Here is an 18,651-nt window from a genome sequence, read left to right on the forward strand (position 1 = left end):
AATCTCAGAGACAAATATTCTTACTAGAAAGTAGGTGAAAATCAGAAAATATATGAACTTTGCTCATTAATTTCACCATAATTGTTATCTATTCTTCTCTTCGTTTTCTAGCCACCTTACATTAAGACTAAAAAATTCCACCTACTGTGAGTACTTGGGAAACCATATTTTAGTCTACTTCTTTTTTTTTTTTTTAAGGGGAGCATTATTAAAGAAAATAAATTTTGAAAATATCATTCATGTGTCAGTTCTCAATGTTTACAAAAACTCTCAGACAGCTCTTGGTAAACATCCCCCCAACACCAACCTTGGGTAAAAATACACAATTAAGACTTATTACTGGCCAGGCACGGTGGCTCACACCTGTAATCCCAGCACTCTGGGAGGCTGAGGTAGGTGGATCACTTGAAGTCAGGAGTTTGAAACCAGCCTGGCCAACATGGTGAAACCCCATCTCTACTAAAAATACAAACATTGGGGGGCATGGTGGCACACACCTGTAATCCCAGCTACTCAGGAGGCTGAGGCACAAGAATCTCTTGAACCCAGGAGGCAGTAGTTGCAGTGAGCCGAAATCCTGCCACTGCTCTCTAGCCTGGGCAACAGAGTGAGACTCTGTCTCAAAAAATAAAAGACTCATTATCAAAAAGATCCATCTATTTTAATGTAATTACTGAATTGCTTCTTTCCATGTTTCTACTTCTGAATACTTCCATAAATAGACAAACACAGGGAGGAACATAGGCTCTTGAATAAAAAGACCAGGATTTCAACTTAATTCCCAACATGTGTGCTAATAATCTTAAGCACGTCCTAAGATGTTTAAATTTCAGGAGACTCACCTGAAAGAGTTAATATACAATGACTAAACAAAACAATTTATGAATCTTATAAATGAGTCCACTAAGGATTATAGAGGACATCTTCCTTAGGCATTCCTTCTATAACACTGTAATGCTTACTTTTGGAAAATAAACTTTCTGAGAGCTATTCAACTCCCAGTACATTTTTCCAGCAAGTTAGATGCCAAGAATAATAAATTTGTATACTGAAAGATGGGATAAAAGAACCATTCATTACTCACCTTTACTTAGAAATCAATGAATTAACTAAAGTTCTTTCAGAAATATATTTTATATCATGAATTACATAGTATTTTTTGTGACGTAAAGCTTAAGAATCTAGCTCTCATATAAGCACTTGCTTAGTAAAAGTTCTCACCTCTAAAATATTTTTGAAATATCTTCCTAAATAATCCAGAAAGTTACAAATTATTAGGAAAAACTTCAGGCATTGTAATTTTTAAATTCCTATCATAGACTAGAAGATTAAGAAACACTGCACAGGCTGGGTGCAGTGGCTCATGCCTGTAATCCCAACACTTTAGGGAGGCTGAGGCGGGCAGATCACTTGAGGTCAGGAGTTCGAGACCAGCCAGTTGCCAAAAAAGTGAAACTCTGTCTCTATTAAAAATACAAAAACTTTTTAGCTGGGTGTGGTGGTGGGTGCCTGTAATCCCAGCTACTTGGGAGGCTGAGGCAGGGGAATCGCTTGAACCCGAGAGGCAGAGGTTGCAGTGAGCCGAGATCGCACCACTGCACTCCAGCCTGGGCGACAGAGCGAGACTCCGTCTCAAAAAAAAAGACTGCACAAAAAGGGAAGTGTAGGCATGGATGGATGCATAAACTTCATTTACTTTTCCTTAAATTACTTTTCCTTTAAACAAGGTGTCATAAATAGCCTTGCTTACCAGTGTCATCGGCAGGCTCAGATGCGAGTGGTTTTGGAGCTGGTGTATTTTTGGGTCTGGCAGCAACCTGAGACGGAGATGAAGGTGTGTTGTCTCCATTAACTACATACGAGCAGCATGAGTTTTGGACTAGAGTGCTTGTAGGTACAAGATTATCTATTCCATTCGTGCCTTCAACAGCCAACCTTGAAAAAATATGCCTTATTTCAATCATTTAAGTATAATTCAACAACATTTCATGAGAATTTTCATAGGAATTAGTTACTAAGTTCTCTTAAGTTTCTTTTTTGTTATTTCTTTAAAATTTTTTAGATTCTATTTCCAAACAATTGAGTTCTTACGTTTCAAGTAAAATGATAGGTAAATAGAGTAAAAAACAAAGATATGTTTTATATCAAAGTTTTAATTACTTTTCAGTTCTAAGTGTATTCATTCTGCAGATAAAAAAATACTGAGATATACAAACATACTAAGTCAAAATAAATACGGTTTCCCACAATAATATTAAAATTGTACATTTAAAATATTTAAGCCTAATATTAATCTATTTTAAAAGCTCTGAAAGTAGTTTCAAAAAGTTCATGAAATTATATGAATCATAAAAATAAAAATCAAGTACAAACTACTGTAAACTTTTTTTTTTTTTTTTAGAGACAGGATCTCACTCTGTCACCAAGGCTGGAGTGCAGTGGCTCTCTGCAGCCTCAACCTCTTAGGCTCAAGCAATCCTCCTGCCTCAGCCTCTTGATCAGCTAGGATCACAGACGTCCAACACAGTGCCCAGCTAATTTTTTAAATTTTTGTAGAGACTGGATCTCCCTTTGTTGCCCAGGCTGGTCTCGAATTCCTGGCCTCAAGCGATCCTCCCATCTTGACCCCCAAAGTGCTGGGATTATAGGTGTGAACCATTGTACCTGGCCTGAAACTAATATTATAACTTTATTAAATCTTGAATAATAAGTGAAAAACAGCCTTCAAATATTGGTTACAAATTAGCATATACTAGGCACTAAAATTATGACTAGAGGATGATCAAAAAAAGCTCAATATTATACCCCAGAACTATAAAAATGTATAGTATATACATCAGCAAATAAATAACTCTAACAACAAAATCAAACATTTTAAGTCGTATTGGCAGTGGAAGGAGCTGGGCGATTTGGTGAGACACAGTGTTTAAAAAAAAAAAACAAAAAAATTTTAAAGCAGTTGGAAATTATCATGTAAGTGACCAGGAGAGCTTTTCCAAATACACAGGTCATCCCATATCTGCTCTCCACAGAGCAGCCTGGGCATTGTTTTAAAAATATAAACCAGATCATCATGTCACTCTCCTGGTTAGCCAACAAATCTTTTGAAAATCAGCCACACCTTTATCCCATCTTCTACTTCTCTCCAAGCTCATCCTTGTTCACTTTGCAGCAGATATTGATTTTACTGAATATCAAAAACCTACTGAACAGTCTTCAAATGTTTATTACAAATTATTATATGCCAGGTGGTAAAATTATAATAACTATGAAATTATCAGAAAAGGTTAAATGTTATTCTCTAGAGTTAGAAGAATTTCTAGAACATAACTGTAAACAAACTTGGGGTCTCTGAAGTTGCTATTTCCTCTGCCTGGAACATCCTTCCCTCAGAACTCTGCACAGATGGTTCATTTGCGGCTTATTAATCTTAGCTCAAATCATACTTCCTCAGAGATGATTCCTTGGCATCTCTTTTAAAAATAGGCTCCCTTCCATTCCTGTCATCTTGTCCTATTTAAATGACTTCATAGTGCTTATTGCTATGTCTAATTAGCATATTTATGTCTTCTGTTGTTTACTATCTTTATTTATTTATTTTTTTCCCCCGAGACGAGGTCTTGCTCTGTAGCCCAGAGCTGGAGTGCAATGGTGTGATCTCAGCTCACTGTAACCTCTGCCTCCCGTGTTCGAGCAATTCTCCTGCTTCAGACTCCCGCATAGCTGGGATTACAGGTGCACACCACCATGCCTGGCTCATTTTTTTTGTATTTTTAGTAGAGACGGGGTTTCACCATGTTGGCCAGGCTGGTCTCGAACCCCCGACCTCATGATCCACCCACCTCGGCCTCCCAAAGTACTAGAATTACAGGAATGAGCCACCACGCCCAGTCTACTATCTACCTTTATCCCATCAGAATGTAAATTTCATAGGATCAGGGCTGGTATTCTTAATACTTGGACTAACGTCTGGCATCAAACAGGCATTCAGTAAGTATCTGTTAAATGAACATTAATGAATCCCACTCTCCTTTCCCTTGTCGCCTATATATTTGGAACAAGATGTGTTTAGGAAGTTTGGGCAGGTAAAGACTGAAATGATTGTGATTTGTATACCCCTCCCCAGCCAACTAGCAAGAATCAGTGATTCAGAAGTCTAGGTAAAAGAACCCATCTGAATTTCTCCTGGTACTATAAGAACTAATCTTTAATTCAAAGCGTCTTACTATGCAATCGACAACATTTGGTAGTAATCCAAGTTCCTCTACCCAGCTAAATTTTTTTTAATTATATGGATATTAAATATATGTACTTAAGCCAAATATACATTCAGAAGGCATACTTATCTGTTCAAGTGGTCTAATGAGAATCACTTAATGGCAAGTTAGAAGAAATGATACTAATAACTATAGATTAATAAAGGTCACACTTTGTCATATACCAGCATGCTTTTTCAAAGGTAATGAGTCCATTTTACAACAATAAATTTTTATATTTTCAGGTGTTAATTCCACTTTATTTGATCTATTATATATTTTTATCCCAATTTAAATTGGAATAAAATAAATTCAAACAAAAAACCTCTATTAATTGTCATGAACTATGAATGCCAGGGAGTTTCTGAAATGGTAGAATGATTTCTGAGGGAAGGCCACAGTGATGTCTGAAGGAAGGCCACAACCTGTGAAGCATTTATCTTCTCATGATTTACAGGATAATGCCAATCCAGAGAGCGGTATGATACCTATTTATCCATAGTATCTGACTGTACTCATAAAATATGTCTAAATACAGATTTTAAAAAGCCATTTTCAATAAAAAGAAATAAAGCACTGTATATGCTACAACATAAATGAACCTTGAAACATGCTAAGAAAAAGAAGTCAGTCACAAAAGGTCACATATTGTATGAATCCATTTATATAAAATGGCCAGAATAGACAATCCACAGACACAGAAAAAGTAGATTCATGGGTGCAGGGAAAAATGGAGAGTGACTACTCATGTATACATGGTTTCTCTTCAAGGTAGAATGTTCTGAAATCAGACAGTAGAGAAGGAAACACAACTCTGCTAATATATTAAAAACTACTAAAATGTATACTTTTAAAAAGTGAATTTCATGATATATGTATGCTATCTCAATAAAGCTGTAATTTTTTAAAAAGCTACTTTCACAAGAATTAACCAAACGACATGTTTAGACATTTTGTTTAGACAAATTGTGTGGCAAATTCTAAACAAAGGTAAAATATAAAACTTATTATTCAGGAAATATGTTCCACATCATGTCGCCACCCATATTCAAATAAAATATTCTACCTGGCAGTTGTCCTTGTTGAAGGCTCTCCATTTTCATGTAAGGCATCACCATTTTGCTGTATTTCTACTGAACAACAAGAAAGAAAGAAACTAGGTTTTTATATACTTCTTGCTCATTCTTTTTCCCTTAAATTTTACAAACATATAAAGTTAGCTTACTGGTTGGAGATGAGCTGCAGTTTGTTATATTTTCTTGCTCAATCACCAATCCATCAAGCACAACTGTCAATTCACCAGTTTGTGCTATGCCATTCTTGTTTTCCAAGGAAAGTTTTAATTGTTCTTTCACTCTTTCCACTAGAAAGAAGAATATTCTAATGTAAAAGCTTTTGCCACATATAAAAATGCTTCAGAAATCAAAACTACATTTCAAGAATCACTCTAATTCAGTACTTGACATTTGGAAGGAATTCTTTGCATGCCTTTGACAACTAGTTAAGTAATTCCGCTTTCCCCATCAATCCCACACTTTCAATATCACCTTTAACTGCTTCTGTGCATATTATAAATTTTGGAGAACATATAAATACATTTAAATAATAAGTGTAGCAATTGTCTAAACTTGCTTTTCAGCTCAAGGTACCACAGATGACTCTTGTGGTTGAGGCAAAATTTCTGCACAAGAGTCAGATTAAGTTTGGTTTCAAATTCCAGTTCTGCTACTTACTAGCTGTGTATTGAGTAACTTATTCAAATATCTTTAAGCCTTGGTTTCTTAACTACAAAATGGAGACGATGGACTTCAAACTAAAGGTACAGTGTTGATGACCAAATGCAAAACCATACAGACAGCACTAGCACCACTTCTGAGGCACAGTTTAAGTGCTTGATAAATGCTACATATGGTGATCATCATTTATCATCATTTTTATATAAGGCCAAATACTTCCTTCCCATTATTAGAACATCTAGTTCTTATTTAAACTCAAGGTCATTTTGCTTCAACTTCTATGTTAGACTATATATTTAGACTATGTATTAAACAATATATTAGACTTCTATATATTAGACTATATACTAATAGTTATTAGTGAGGGCTTAGAGAAATGGAGAGATGAAGGTAAAAGGATACACAGCTTCAATTAGAAGGAATTTTTGTTTCTTTGAGATATTGCACAATGTGATGTACATAGGAAATAATGTGTTGTACATTTCAAAATTGCTAAGAGTAAATTCCAAATGTTCTCATTACAAAAAAAAATAAGTATTTGAGGTGATAGATATGTTAATAGTTTGGTTTAATTATTCCACATTGTATTAATTGATCATAACATCACTCTGTACCCCATAAATATATACAACTACAATTTGTCCAATTATAATTTAAAAATAAAAACTAAAAGAGAAAGTTATCAGTTATCACTTTATTGTTCAAACTGAGGCCAAATACTTCCATCTGATTTTCAGTGGCTTTCTGCAGTTTTTGCAATCATGGAACATTTCACATTTTTGATGAAGTCCTTAACTTTGATCTTTCCTATATTTAACAAATTCGGGCAGAGAGGGGAGGTTCTCCATTTACCAAATGTCCAGCATAAATATGTTCACAAGTTATCTATGTACAGAAAAGACAAGACAAAAATCCAGAACTACTAATCACTGGACAGAAATTTCTCTGTGGCCGGGCCTGGTGGCTCACACCTGTAACCCCAGCACTTTGGGAGGCCGACACAGGAGGATCACTTGAGCCTAGGAGTTTGAGACCAGCAACACGGTGAGATCTAGTCTCTATAAAAAATTTAAAAATTAAGGCCAGGCACGGTGGCTCACGCCTCTAATCCCAGCATTTTGGGAGGTGAAGTAGGCGGATCACTTGAGCCCAGGAGTTCAAGACCAATCTGGCCAACATAGCAAGACCCTGTCTCTATTTAAAAAAAAAAAAAAATTAGCCAGGTGCAGTGGCATGTGCCTGTATTCCCAGCTACTCAGGAGGCTGAGATGAGAGGATCCTGTAAGCCCAGGAGTTCGAGGCTGCAGCAAGTAATGATTGCACTACTGTACTCTAGTGGGAGTAATAGAGTGAGACCCTGTCTCAAAAAAGAAAGAAGGAAAGAAAAAGAAATTCTTTGCAAAAAAAAAAAAATGTTTAAACCACGTAATAAAAGAAGACCTTATAGAATATCCCAACCATTTGTAGCACCACAGACCTCATTTCTACTTTACATCAAAAAAAAAAAAAAAAAAAATCACACACACACACACACACAATTAAACAACTAGAAAAACTAAAGGAAATACGAAAGCACACACACAAAAAAACTACAAAAGCAGCCAGGCACAGTGGCTCACGCCTGTAATCCCAGCACTTTGGGAGGCTGAGGTGGGTGGATCACAAGGTCTGGAGATCAAGACCATCCTGGCCAACATGGTGAAACCCCGTCTCTACTAAAATTACAAAAAAATTAGCTGGGCGTGGTGGCAGGTGCCTATAGTCCCAGCTACTTAAGAGGCTGAGGCAGGAGAATTGCTTGAATCTGGGAGGCAGAGGTTGCAGTGAGCTGAGATTGCGCCACTGCACTCCAGACTGAGTGACAGAGCAAGACTCCATTTAAAAAAAGAAAGAAAACTACAAAAGCACAAATTTCAGCTTTCTCTAATAATATCTGAAGAAAACTATATTGACTGACATTCAATTTCATTCTTGTCATCTCCCATGATTTCAAGCGTCTGGAATTTGGTGATTTGGCTTCTCCCTAAAATATATAGCTGTTTGAATAGATTCCTAAAGAAGAGCCTTTTAAAATCTCTTTAGTGTGTGTTTCTTGGTAAATTCTTTCATTTTTGTTTATCTGTAAATGTCTGCATTCTCATCCTCAAAGACAGACTGGTTGGGCATATAATTTTATATTGGTAATGATCTCAACTCTTTGAAGATATTTTTCCACTATCTTCTCCTATTACGAATTCTGCAATTTTAATTCATAAATTTTTGCAAATACTCTGTTTTTCTCTACAGCTGCTTTTTAAATTTATTTGTCTTTGGTATTACGCATTTCACTATGATATGGGGAGGTTGACTAAAAAACAAAAACATTCTTTTAGTGGTAAGTGCATTGAAGGAAATGAGCAAAGCAGTGGTAAGGAGGTCTCCTTTAGGCTGGTCAGGGTTTAACCCTGACCTAGTCACCTAGTGACCTGGTCACCAGGCATGACTTTCTCTTTGCTCTCTTGTTTGGGACAGTATGAGTCTGTGGACTCATGTTCTTCATTAGTGTTCAAAAACTTGCAGCTATTTTCTCTTAAAATATCTCCTCAAAAATCTGGTCCATTACCTATTTTTCATAAATAAAGTTTTATTTGAACACAGTCATGCTCATTCATTTACATATTTTCTATGGCTGCTTTCATGTTACAATGGCGAGTTAATTGGTGTAACAGAAACCATATGCGGCCTTTATGCTCAAATGTTTACAATCTGTCTCTTTACGGAAAACCTCTGCTTATGGTGGCTTGTTCCCTTATGTTTATTCTCTGACGTTAGCTTAAACTAATTTTAAGCTAATTTTTACCAGTGGTTTGATGATACGTCCTAATTTTACAGTGGTTTGATGGTACGCCCAAGAGTGTAGACTACAGGAGTTCAAGCTCAGCTCCCTTCTCTGGCTATTAGCCAAAAGCTCAGCATCATTAAATCTGCTATTGGTATGGCAGACTATTCTAATTCTGGTTCATGAGGTTTTCTTTACCCCAACCCCCTCATCTCCTAGCTTTAAGAAGAACAGCCCCTCTACCTTTTGCAAAATCATCAATGCCACAAAGATTTGTTCAATCCAGGACCTAGGTATTCTGCAGTGGGAGGGTGTTTACAGCATATGTTATTTCACAATTCTGAACATGGAAGATTGAGTTATAAAATTTTGGATCATAAAACTGGAAGATTGAGTTATAACATTTGGATCATAAAACTGGAAGGACAATCACAAATAATTCCCATCTACATGTGTATGTATATGTGTGTGTCAGAGGGAAAAAGATATTATTCTGTCACAGTATAAACAAACCAACTCAGATGTATTTATCCATTCAATATTTGAATGCCTACGGTGTGCCAGGCACTACAGATGGGGAAGAAGCAGGACAAACCCTGACTAGCCTAAAGGAGACCTCCTTACCACTGCTTTGCTCATTTCCTTCAATGCACTTACCACTAAAAGAATGTTTTTGTTTTTTGGTTGACCTCCCCAAATGAAATGAAGTCTCTAGCAGAGCAGAGAGATCTTGTCCAACTAATTCAGTGATGTATCCTCAGCATCTGAGAGAAGGTAGGTGCTTAAAAAACATTTAAACTAAGTGATTAAGGTAGTCCTGTTCTAGGGGAACTTACTCTTGTAAGGCAGAAGCTGATTTTTTTGTACCTCCTAGACATTCTTCCTTAGCGTTAATACAGCAATTTGAGACAGAACAACTTGAGTCTCTGAGGAGGTAGGTATATAACTAGGTAATCTGTTCTATAAATCAACAAATCATGGATTTGTTGAAAATGTGTTTCACAGACTTCTATTTAGCTCAGAGCTGAAGCCGTTTTTAAAAACTGCTCAAACAATGTATTATCTATTGCTGAGTAACAAATTATTCTGAAACTTACTGGCTAAAAATAACAATAATCACTCATTATTGCCGAGAACTCAAGAGGGGCACGTACACATCTGGCAGGTGGGTGCTGGCTGCTGAGAGGAGACCTCAGTGCCCCTCCACAGGGCTTTGTGAGAGTCTTCTCAATGGTTGCTGATTTCCTACGGTGAGTACTCCAAGAGAACAAGGCAAAACCTCAAATGCCTATACGACTAAGTCTCAGAGTTTGTACACCATCACTTCTGCCATAATCTACTGGTCACACAGATCATCTCTGACACAGTGTGGGAGGGGACTACAGAAGGGTGTTGGAACCCAGAAGGTATGAATGCTTAAAGGCCATTTGGAGGCTGGCCAACATACTCATAAGTATGAGAAAATCAGAATTTTTAGAAACAAAATGAACACATTAGTTTACATAGCTTGTAAGTGACAGTCTTAATAATAGCAAAGTTTTCTAATTCCTAAGTCTTTTCATTATATCATGCTACGAGTCAATGTTCAACAACTCACAAAGTCAAGCTCCTACTTCCTACCATGTAACAAAAAATTTCAGAATTTATTTACTTATTTATTTATAATAACTCTGTAATCCTAGCACTTTGGGAGGCTGAGGTGGGTGGATCACTTGAGGCCAGGAGTTCAAGATCAGCCTAGCCAACACAGAGAAACTCTGCCTCTACTAAAAATACAAAAATTAGCCAGGCATGGTGGCGCATGCCTGCAGTCCCAGCTACTCACAAAGTTAAGTAGCTAGGGTTATCCCTAAGAGCCTTGAGGGGAGGTTGGGGCAAGGAGAATCACTTGAACCAGGGAGGTGGAGGTTGCAGTGAGCCGAGATCATGCCACTGCACTCCAGCCTGGGAGACAGAGTAAGACCCTGTCTCAAAAAAAAACAAATACAAATTAAAAAATAAAAAGGCTAATGATTAACTGAGAAGAAAAATAAGAGCTCTTATGAATCAGTGAGAAGAAAACTAAACAAACCAATAAAAAAATGTATAAAGAGCATGAGACAATCATAAATGATGAAGTATGAATGACTAATAAACATCTGACCTTATTAATAATCAAATAAATGCTTTGATAATAAAACTTCTCATCTTTTTTATCTATTAATGTGGCAAATATTTACAAATAGGCACTGTCATATGCTACGTTGTGTATATAAATTAGTAGAACTTTTCAGGATGGCAGCTGAACTTCCTGAAAACTTTTCATGCCCTCATTCCCTTTTACCTCCCAGTAATTTCAATACAAAAAAATTTTCTAAAGAATAAACAGGCACTTACATCATTGAACGTGAAAATACTGTTTATTCAAAGCTTTGACTTCAAAATATCTGAGTTTGTGTTGATAGTAAGTGAATTTATAAAACAAAATTTGTCTTAGCAAACTAAACAAAGAACTAAATAAGCAAATTCACTCAATAAGGCTAAAGAAAATTATAAAATAAAATCAAATTTGACTATGCTCTGTCTAGTACCACAAATGATACATTTCTCTGCTGTATTTTCCCACCATTCAATATAAAGAGAGAATTATTCATTATAAATCATTTTAGACATAATTTACTTTGAAATGAACTTAATGGATTTCAAAATGCTTTCCTTGACAAAAACTAAGTTCTTGGTTCTATTAACACCATAAAAAATAAAATAAATAAAAAACCTCAGTCTAATTAACAGTATTTGAATGGCAGCCATCTCACTCCTCTCTGGAATATTTAAAGTGGTTCTCTCAGCCTCAAAATTGAAACACAAAGTGAAGTTCTGAATATACTCTAATGTGTATGTTAGCTATACTATTCCTATAGTTTTCACCTATGGGTATTGTGACAAAGATTCTCTCTTTAATCAAACTCTAGTCAGGGTCCTCAGGACCTTCTTGACTAGGCCTCAATCTTGGCTTAGAAAAACTGCAAACTCAGCACAAATGATTTCATCCACAGCTCCTAGCACCACTACCACCATCACACACACACTAAAAGACTTAAGCAGGCACCACCATAGTTCCTAACAGTTCAAGGCTCTTAGGGATAACCCTAACTCCCCTTAAAGCGCCTGCCTGAGAAAACTTAAGGCTGCCAAAAGAATTTACTGTCTGTTGTAGCCAACACCTGATGATAGGCCCCCAACTACTCTTTCTCAGAGCATTTACTAAAAAGGGTTTACAATGGTAAATCCTTCCTCTGTCTCCTATAACATGTGAGTGTCTTTCTCAAGGGCCTGAAAGACATTCCTTTAAAATGCAATCATTGGGAAGGACTGGGCTTTTGTCTCCCTGTCTCTGTGGGAGGACAGAATCCTGACTTCGTTACTTGCCGGCTACCAAACACAAGGGTCTAATTGCATTTACACTGACCAAGCTTTTGTAATTTTTCATTTTCCTGACTCTACTGAGCCTCCATTGAACCCCCCGCCCCCATTCCTTCATTCTCCTTTTAAAAGACCCAGTAACCTCTATACAAATCAAAGTTGAGTTCAGTTCATGCTGGAATCTCTTCCTTATTGCAAAAACATATTACTGATTAAAGTATGTTCTGACCACTCTAAACAGTGTCCAGCTTTGTTTATCTGTAACAATAGAGGGATTTTTTTTTTCCAGTGTAGTTTAAGAAATAGTGAGGCTGACTGAGTGAAACATACCTCAGATATCAGTATCTCACACTGGTGACATAAAGGAAAGAAAGCTAAAAATACCACACATCTCTGCAGAGCCAAATAAATAATTTCCATAGTTTGGAATGTTGTTCAAGTGACCTGAACACAGAACTGAAGGTTAACTGAGGCACAAATGATGGCTTAAATCCACAAACATTCTCAGACAATGTATCAGAGGATTAAAGGAGCAAAAGCTTTGGGAATAAACCAACCGGGCTTATACAAAACAGATGAAGGTTAAGGAGTGAAAGCTCACTAGGGCTTAAATGTGAAGAAGTGGAACAATCTCCCTAATAAGCTGCAATTAGTTGGATTCTGGGGAAAAAAATATAAATAATTTATGTTAGGTGAGTCTGGGGTTTTATTTAAGGTTATAAATGGCTGTAATAATACATACCATCAAGGATGAAGAAATTATAAAAAACTTCAAAAATAGAAAATATACCTATTCAAATAAATCACTCCCCCACCATTACCCCAAATACATCAGAAAAGACAGATGAAAAACCATGAAATATACGAGAAAACGATAGGGAGCCTTGAACAAAGGAAGAAATTAGCCTCATAAATTTGAAAAGGAACAAATGACTTCAACAACTGCAAAATCTATTTTGATATGGTAGACTGTTGGGTTCCTACTATGGTAGAATGGGGGAGTGGCCAGAAACCACATATTCTTTATATGTTTTGTATGTTTCTTCCTAAAACTCAATAAATGTTTATTTAATGAAGAAAAGTCCCAGATCTAAGAAAGTAAAAAATACAATTAATTTTAAGGGTTTCTAACTTTAAGCAAGTTATCAAAGCATATCAGAGGTAAAATATGCAACTTCTTGGAAGATGGGAAGCTTTGAACTAAACATATCAAAACAACAAAGTCATCTTTATTTCAAAAAGTCATAAATAAGAAAAGAGAAGCTTACTGGCTGTTAGCAAATGGGAATATAAAATTAAAAAGCAACTCAGGTGTGATTTAAAAGACTGCAGAAGTCAAAATAATAAATCCTTATGTTCTATGAAAAACTTTTAAAATCTTAGGCAAATAAGAATTATTGGCTAATATAATCTACCAAGATGTTTAAATGAAGAACTATTATAAAAGAAATGATTTTGTGAAAACTAAAAATACAATGGAAAACATGAAAATTTCAAAGCAACATTGTAAGCAATAAAGAAACAAATGACTAACAGTATCAATCAAAACCAGAACACAGACCGAACAGATGACACAGTGAAATACCTAGGGGGGAAAAAAGGCAATATGATTAGATTATATCAATAAGTGTGCCAGGGGTAACACAAAAGACAAATGGCAGCAAATCATAATGAAGGAGAAAACAAACACAGATTTCAAACGAACAATGAAGAAAATACTCAAGGAGCCTCCACAATTGATCCTTACAAAAAAGACAACCTAGCCAAGCGTAGTGGCCTCAGAAGACTGTAGTGGGAGGATCGCCTGAGTCCAGGAGTTGGAGGCTACCATACACCAGGAGAGCACCTGTGAACAGCCACTGGCCTGGGCAACATTCAAAAAAGAAAAAAGGAAAAAAAAAGACAACCTGATATCTAGTGATAAAATTAAAACTCTACCTAAGAGAAATATAAAAGTAAGCAGGAATTAAAGGAAAGCTGTGTAAAAAAAAAAAAAAGGCAGAGATAAATTCTGATTTTGCAATACAAAAGAGTCTGATACTGCACTGACCAATACAGTAGCCAGTGGTCACATATGGCTATTTAAACGTAAATTTAATTAAAATAAAATCAAGTCTAAAATTAAACGCTTTAGTTCTACAAGCCACATTTCAAATGCTCAACTGCCACACATGACTAAAGGCTACCATATTGGATAGCAGAGATACAGAACATAACCATCACTGCAGAAGTTCTGCTGGACAGCAGCCCTTACTGAATGGTGCTTAAATGAAGCTAACTTTTCATTATGAAGATGGAAGAAAATTATATAAAAATATAAAACACCAGCTAGGCTGTGGTGGGTCATGCCTATAATCCCAGCACTTTCAGAGGCTGAGGCAGGCAGATCACTTGAGGTCAGGAGTTCGAGACCAGCCTGGCCAACATGGTGAAACCCCATCTCTACGAAAAAATACAAAAATGAGCTGCACGTGGTGGTGCACGGTAGCACATGTCTGTAATCCCAGTTACTCAGGAGGCTGAGGTGGGAGAATTGCTTGAACCTAGAAGGCAAAGGCTGTAGTGAGCCGAGACTGCACTCCTGCACTCCAGCCTGGGTGACAGAGTGAGACTCTGTCTCAAGGAAAATAATAATAATAATAAAATAAATAAATAAATGTACATATATGAATGTGTCAGTAAAATTCAATGGCACTGGGATTACAAAAGAATATATTTTAAAAGATTAGAAATCAAGATTATGGTCAAGACAAGTGGTAATACAAAGTAGAATCCGTGTTATTATTCACAGGCTGACTATTTTGGCACTCCCTTCTACCTTTTTCACAAGATTCTTGGTATTTTATCCTTTAAGTGGTTCTAATATAAATATCTTTCCAATAAAAGATAAATGCCTAGTACACAGGACACTGCTAATGGAAGAATGTGAAAATAAGGGTCATTTAAGATATATATGGCAACCAATAAAAATAATTTAGGTTAAGAAAAAGTTGGACCACCTCTGCTTCAGTCTGATGGCATCCCACAAAATTCGTATGTTGAAACTTAATCACTACTATGATAGTATTAAAAATTAGGGTCTTTAGGAAGGGATTAAATCACGGCGCAGCCCTCATGGATGGAATTAGGGCCTTTATAAAAGGACTTCAGTGAGTGGGTGTGCCCTTTTCTGTCCCTTTTGCCATGTGAGGACAGTGTTCATCCCCTTCAGAGGATGCAACAACACCGTGCCATCTTGGATACAGGAACTGGGTCCTCTCCAAACTCGAACCTGCTGGCATCTTGATCTTGGACTTCCAGATCCTAGAACTGTGATGAATGTGTTTATGTTCTCTATAAATTACCTAGTCTCAGGTATTTTGTTACAGCAGAACAAATGCAGTAAGACAGTATCTACAGAAAAAACTGAATCCCTATAACTGAATGATACTCAGTTTCTTCAGTTATAGTCATTGCAATTAGTTTATATTTTCATTTGTGGAATTATTAATTATACCTCCACTCCATTCCAAAAAGAATTTTGGGCAAGTTTAAGTACATTTATGTTGAAAGGTAAGGATAGTTAAGTAAAAGTTACATTCTAATAGCACTTAGACAGAAACAATTGAGTATACCACAGGGCCTGCATCATTGTCAAGACACCGCCCCCCCCCGCCCACACACACACAGAAGAAGAACGAGGAGGAAAGGAAGGGAGAGAACAGCCTGCTATATGAGTGGAACATAAAATGATAAAATGTGTACTCAGGCTAGGGTACAGCAGCTGTACACAGGCACAACGATAGCTCACTACAGCCTTGAACTCTGGGCCTCAAGAGACCCTCTTGCTTCAGCCTTCTTAGTAGCTACCTTAGATATAATTTTTACACACTCTCCATAATAATTCCATCTGTGTTAAAGAATGAAATATAAAAACATACTAAACAAATGTATAATTATTGAAAATACCAAGGATATGATTAGTGATAGGCTGCTTTCAGTATAGGAGACCCAGCAAAGCATACTCAGAAGATAATGAGAAGACTAGCTGAACACAGCAGTCAGGCTATGAAGATGTAAGCAGGAAATTAGACAAACTGAACTAAGACTCGGTAAGGCACTGAAACCAGGAGTTGAACTTGATCTTATAGAAAAGTGATTTTCAAACTGGTTTCAGGAGCAGGGTACCACCAGAAATTAACTCAGGAACTGCTGTGGATAACAAGAGTAAGGACATGTGAGCATGTGCATGGCTGTGTTGTTCAATACTGCTTTGTTTTACATACAGTAAAATTTTTATATAGAATAAGATTCCATGGTAAGATTTTACTTGAATAAGCGAGTTTCTCTGTTAACATTTTTAAAAAATCTTTGGCTGTGGACTGTGGGAAGCACTGAAAAAAACACAAGTGAATAAGACAGTGTCTACTTTCAAGTTGCTCATTAATTCCATTTTGTTTGTGGTCTACAATTGTTATAAATGCTACCTCAGATTCCTATAATAACTTTCCCACTATCACCAAACCATGTCCTTTCATCCTTTAAAACTACCCTTGAGAGCCCCCACATATACTTCAGGTAACAGTCACCTGCTCCATATTGTAATCTGCCTTCAAGGACTTTCATCCTTTCTGCCATTCATTCACACCATAACCTTTTTTTTAAAAAATGTCTTGCCAGAAATCATACTAGAAGTTTTCATGCATGCTAGATCCTGGGTTCTTCCTGAAGAGCTAGATTGTCTTTCGCTGTTCTCTTCTTTCACTGCCTCAACACCCAAAAACTCAGCCTACTTTCTTTCCTCTCAGGAGATTCCTCTTTCACTTCATCCCTTAAAAATCTATCCTCTGCAAATAGATGAGGAACAAAGACACACTGCAGAACATCCCTCCACTGGAGCCTTATACACAAATATACACAACTCTATTCAAGGTGCTGATTATCAAATATTTTCTATATAGAGCACACCACAGAAACATAATATCTCTATCAATAACCTTGCCCCTCAAATCAGAGTTTAAGGATAGGAACAAAAATGTTTTTAGTACTGAATATTTTTATTCATCACTAGGATGTCATGCTTTTCTTGGGTTACCTATTTTGTTCTTAGCAGTTGTTTACTTTTTTTTTTTTTTTTGAGACAGTGTCTTACTCTGTCACTCAGACTTGAATGCAGTGGTGTAATCTTAATCTTGGCTCACTGCAACCCCCACATCCCAGGCTCAAGTGATCCTCCCACCTCAGCCTCCCAAGTAGTTGGGACTATATGTACATGCCTGGCTAATATTTTGTATCTTTGATAAAGCCTGGCTAATTTTTTGTATCTTTGGTAGAGATGGGGTTTTACCATGTTGCCCAGGCTGGTATCAAACTCCTGAGCTCAGGTGATCCACCTGCCTCAGCCTCCCACAGTGCCGGGATTACAGGTGTGAGCCACCACCCCTAGCCTGTTTACTTCTTTTTAAAGGTAAATACACAATAACCCCAAAATTTAAGTAGAGCTCATTCAACTGATAGCCAACTAAAACTCTGAGTCCAAGTGCTAAACCAAGAGACTGAATCAAAGGCAACCAAGAATGCTATCATTTATAAAAGTATTTTTAAATTGCTTCAAGGCTGTCTTGAACCTTATTAATTTTATATTACTTCTAATCAAAATTAGGCAGCTAAGAATCAGAAAACTTATGTTTTAATCACAACCCAGAAATTACGTGTATACTCTTGACCAACTCACTTAGATTAAAATCTAATTTTAATTACTTTAAATTATTTTACTAATTTGTCTATAAAATGAACGACTAAAACTAATACCCATAAATGTCTTCTATTGTAAAAGGATTATGATACTATCATGAGATTTAATTCTTCAAATAAATTTATTTACCTTTTGTTTGGGGCTGAATTGTGCCCCCCACCAAATTCGTATGTTAAAGTTTTACTCCCCAGTACCTCAAAATGTGAGAAAATCAATTTCCATTAAGACACCCAGTCTGTGGTATTTTGTTATGGCAGCCCTTGCAAATTAATTTACCGACTTCTTAGGTGTGCAGGATGCTACTAAAATTTCTGAAGCCATCTACTCACTGTATGAGTGTTTATTAAATTTTATTTTTCCTGAGCATATCCTACTCAATTAAATCATAGAGATAAGTTTTATTTATTTATTTAGTTATTTTTTGAGAGGGAGTCTCGCTCTGTAGCCCAGGCTTGGAGTGCAGTGGCACAATCTCAGTCCACTGCAACCTCTGTCTCCCAGTTCAAGCAATTCTCCTGCCTCAGCCCCCTGAGTAGCTGGGATTATAGGCACGTGCCACCACACTCAGCTAATTTTTGTATTTTTGGTAGAGACAGGGTCTCACCATGTTGGCCAGGCTGTTCTCAAACTCTTGACCTCAGGTGATCCGCCTGCCTCAGCCTCCCAAAGTGGTGGGATTACAGGTGTGAGCCACTGCACACAGCC

At 36.7% G+C, this 18,651-nt stretch overlaps 1 protein-coding gene across 4 annotated transcripts in view; it reads right to left on the reverse strand.

Annotated features, from left to right (window-relative positions):
* Positions 1 to 18,651, reverse strand: part of WWP1 (WW domain containing E3 ubiquitin protein ligase 1) — a 122,570-nt gene that overhangs the window by 62,901 nt on the left and 41,018 nt on the right. For 3 of the 4 annotated variants that reach the window (XM_030794873.1, XM_030794874.1, XM_030794876.1), the window contains 3 exons: positions 5,482 to 5,619; positions 5,323 to 5,389; positions 1,751 to 1,935 (listed from right to left, as the gene is read on the reverse strand). In XM_030794873.1, coding sequence (XP_030650733.1) covers positions 1,751 to 1,935; positions 5,323 to 5,389; positions 5,482 to 5,619 — 390 coding nt within the window. The remainder of the gene's footprint in view (positions 1 to 1,750; positions 1,936 to 5,322; positions 5,390 to 5,481; positions 5,620 to 18,651) is intronic. The other variant, XM_030794875.1, reaches the window with a different exon arrangement.

The sequence above is a fragment of the Nomascus leucogenys genome, chromosome 16 (genome assembly GCF_006542625.1).
Source record: "Nomascus leucogenys isolate Asia chromosome 16, Asia_NLE_v1, whole genome shotgun sequence".
In the NCBI taxonomy this organism is placed as follows: Eukaryota; Metazoa; Chordata; class Mammalia; order Primates; family Hylobatidae; genus Nomascus; species Nomascus leucogenys.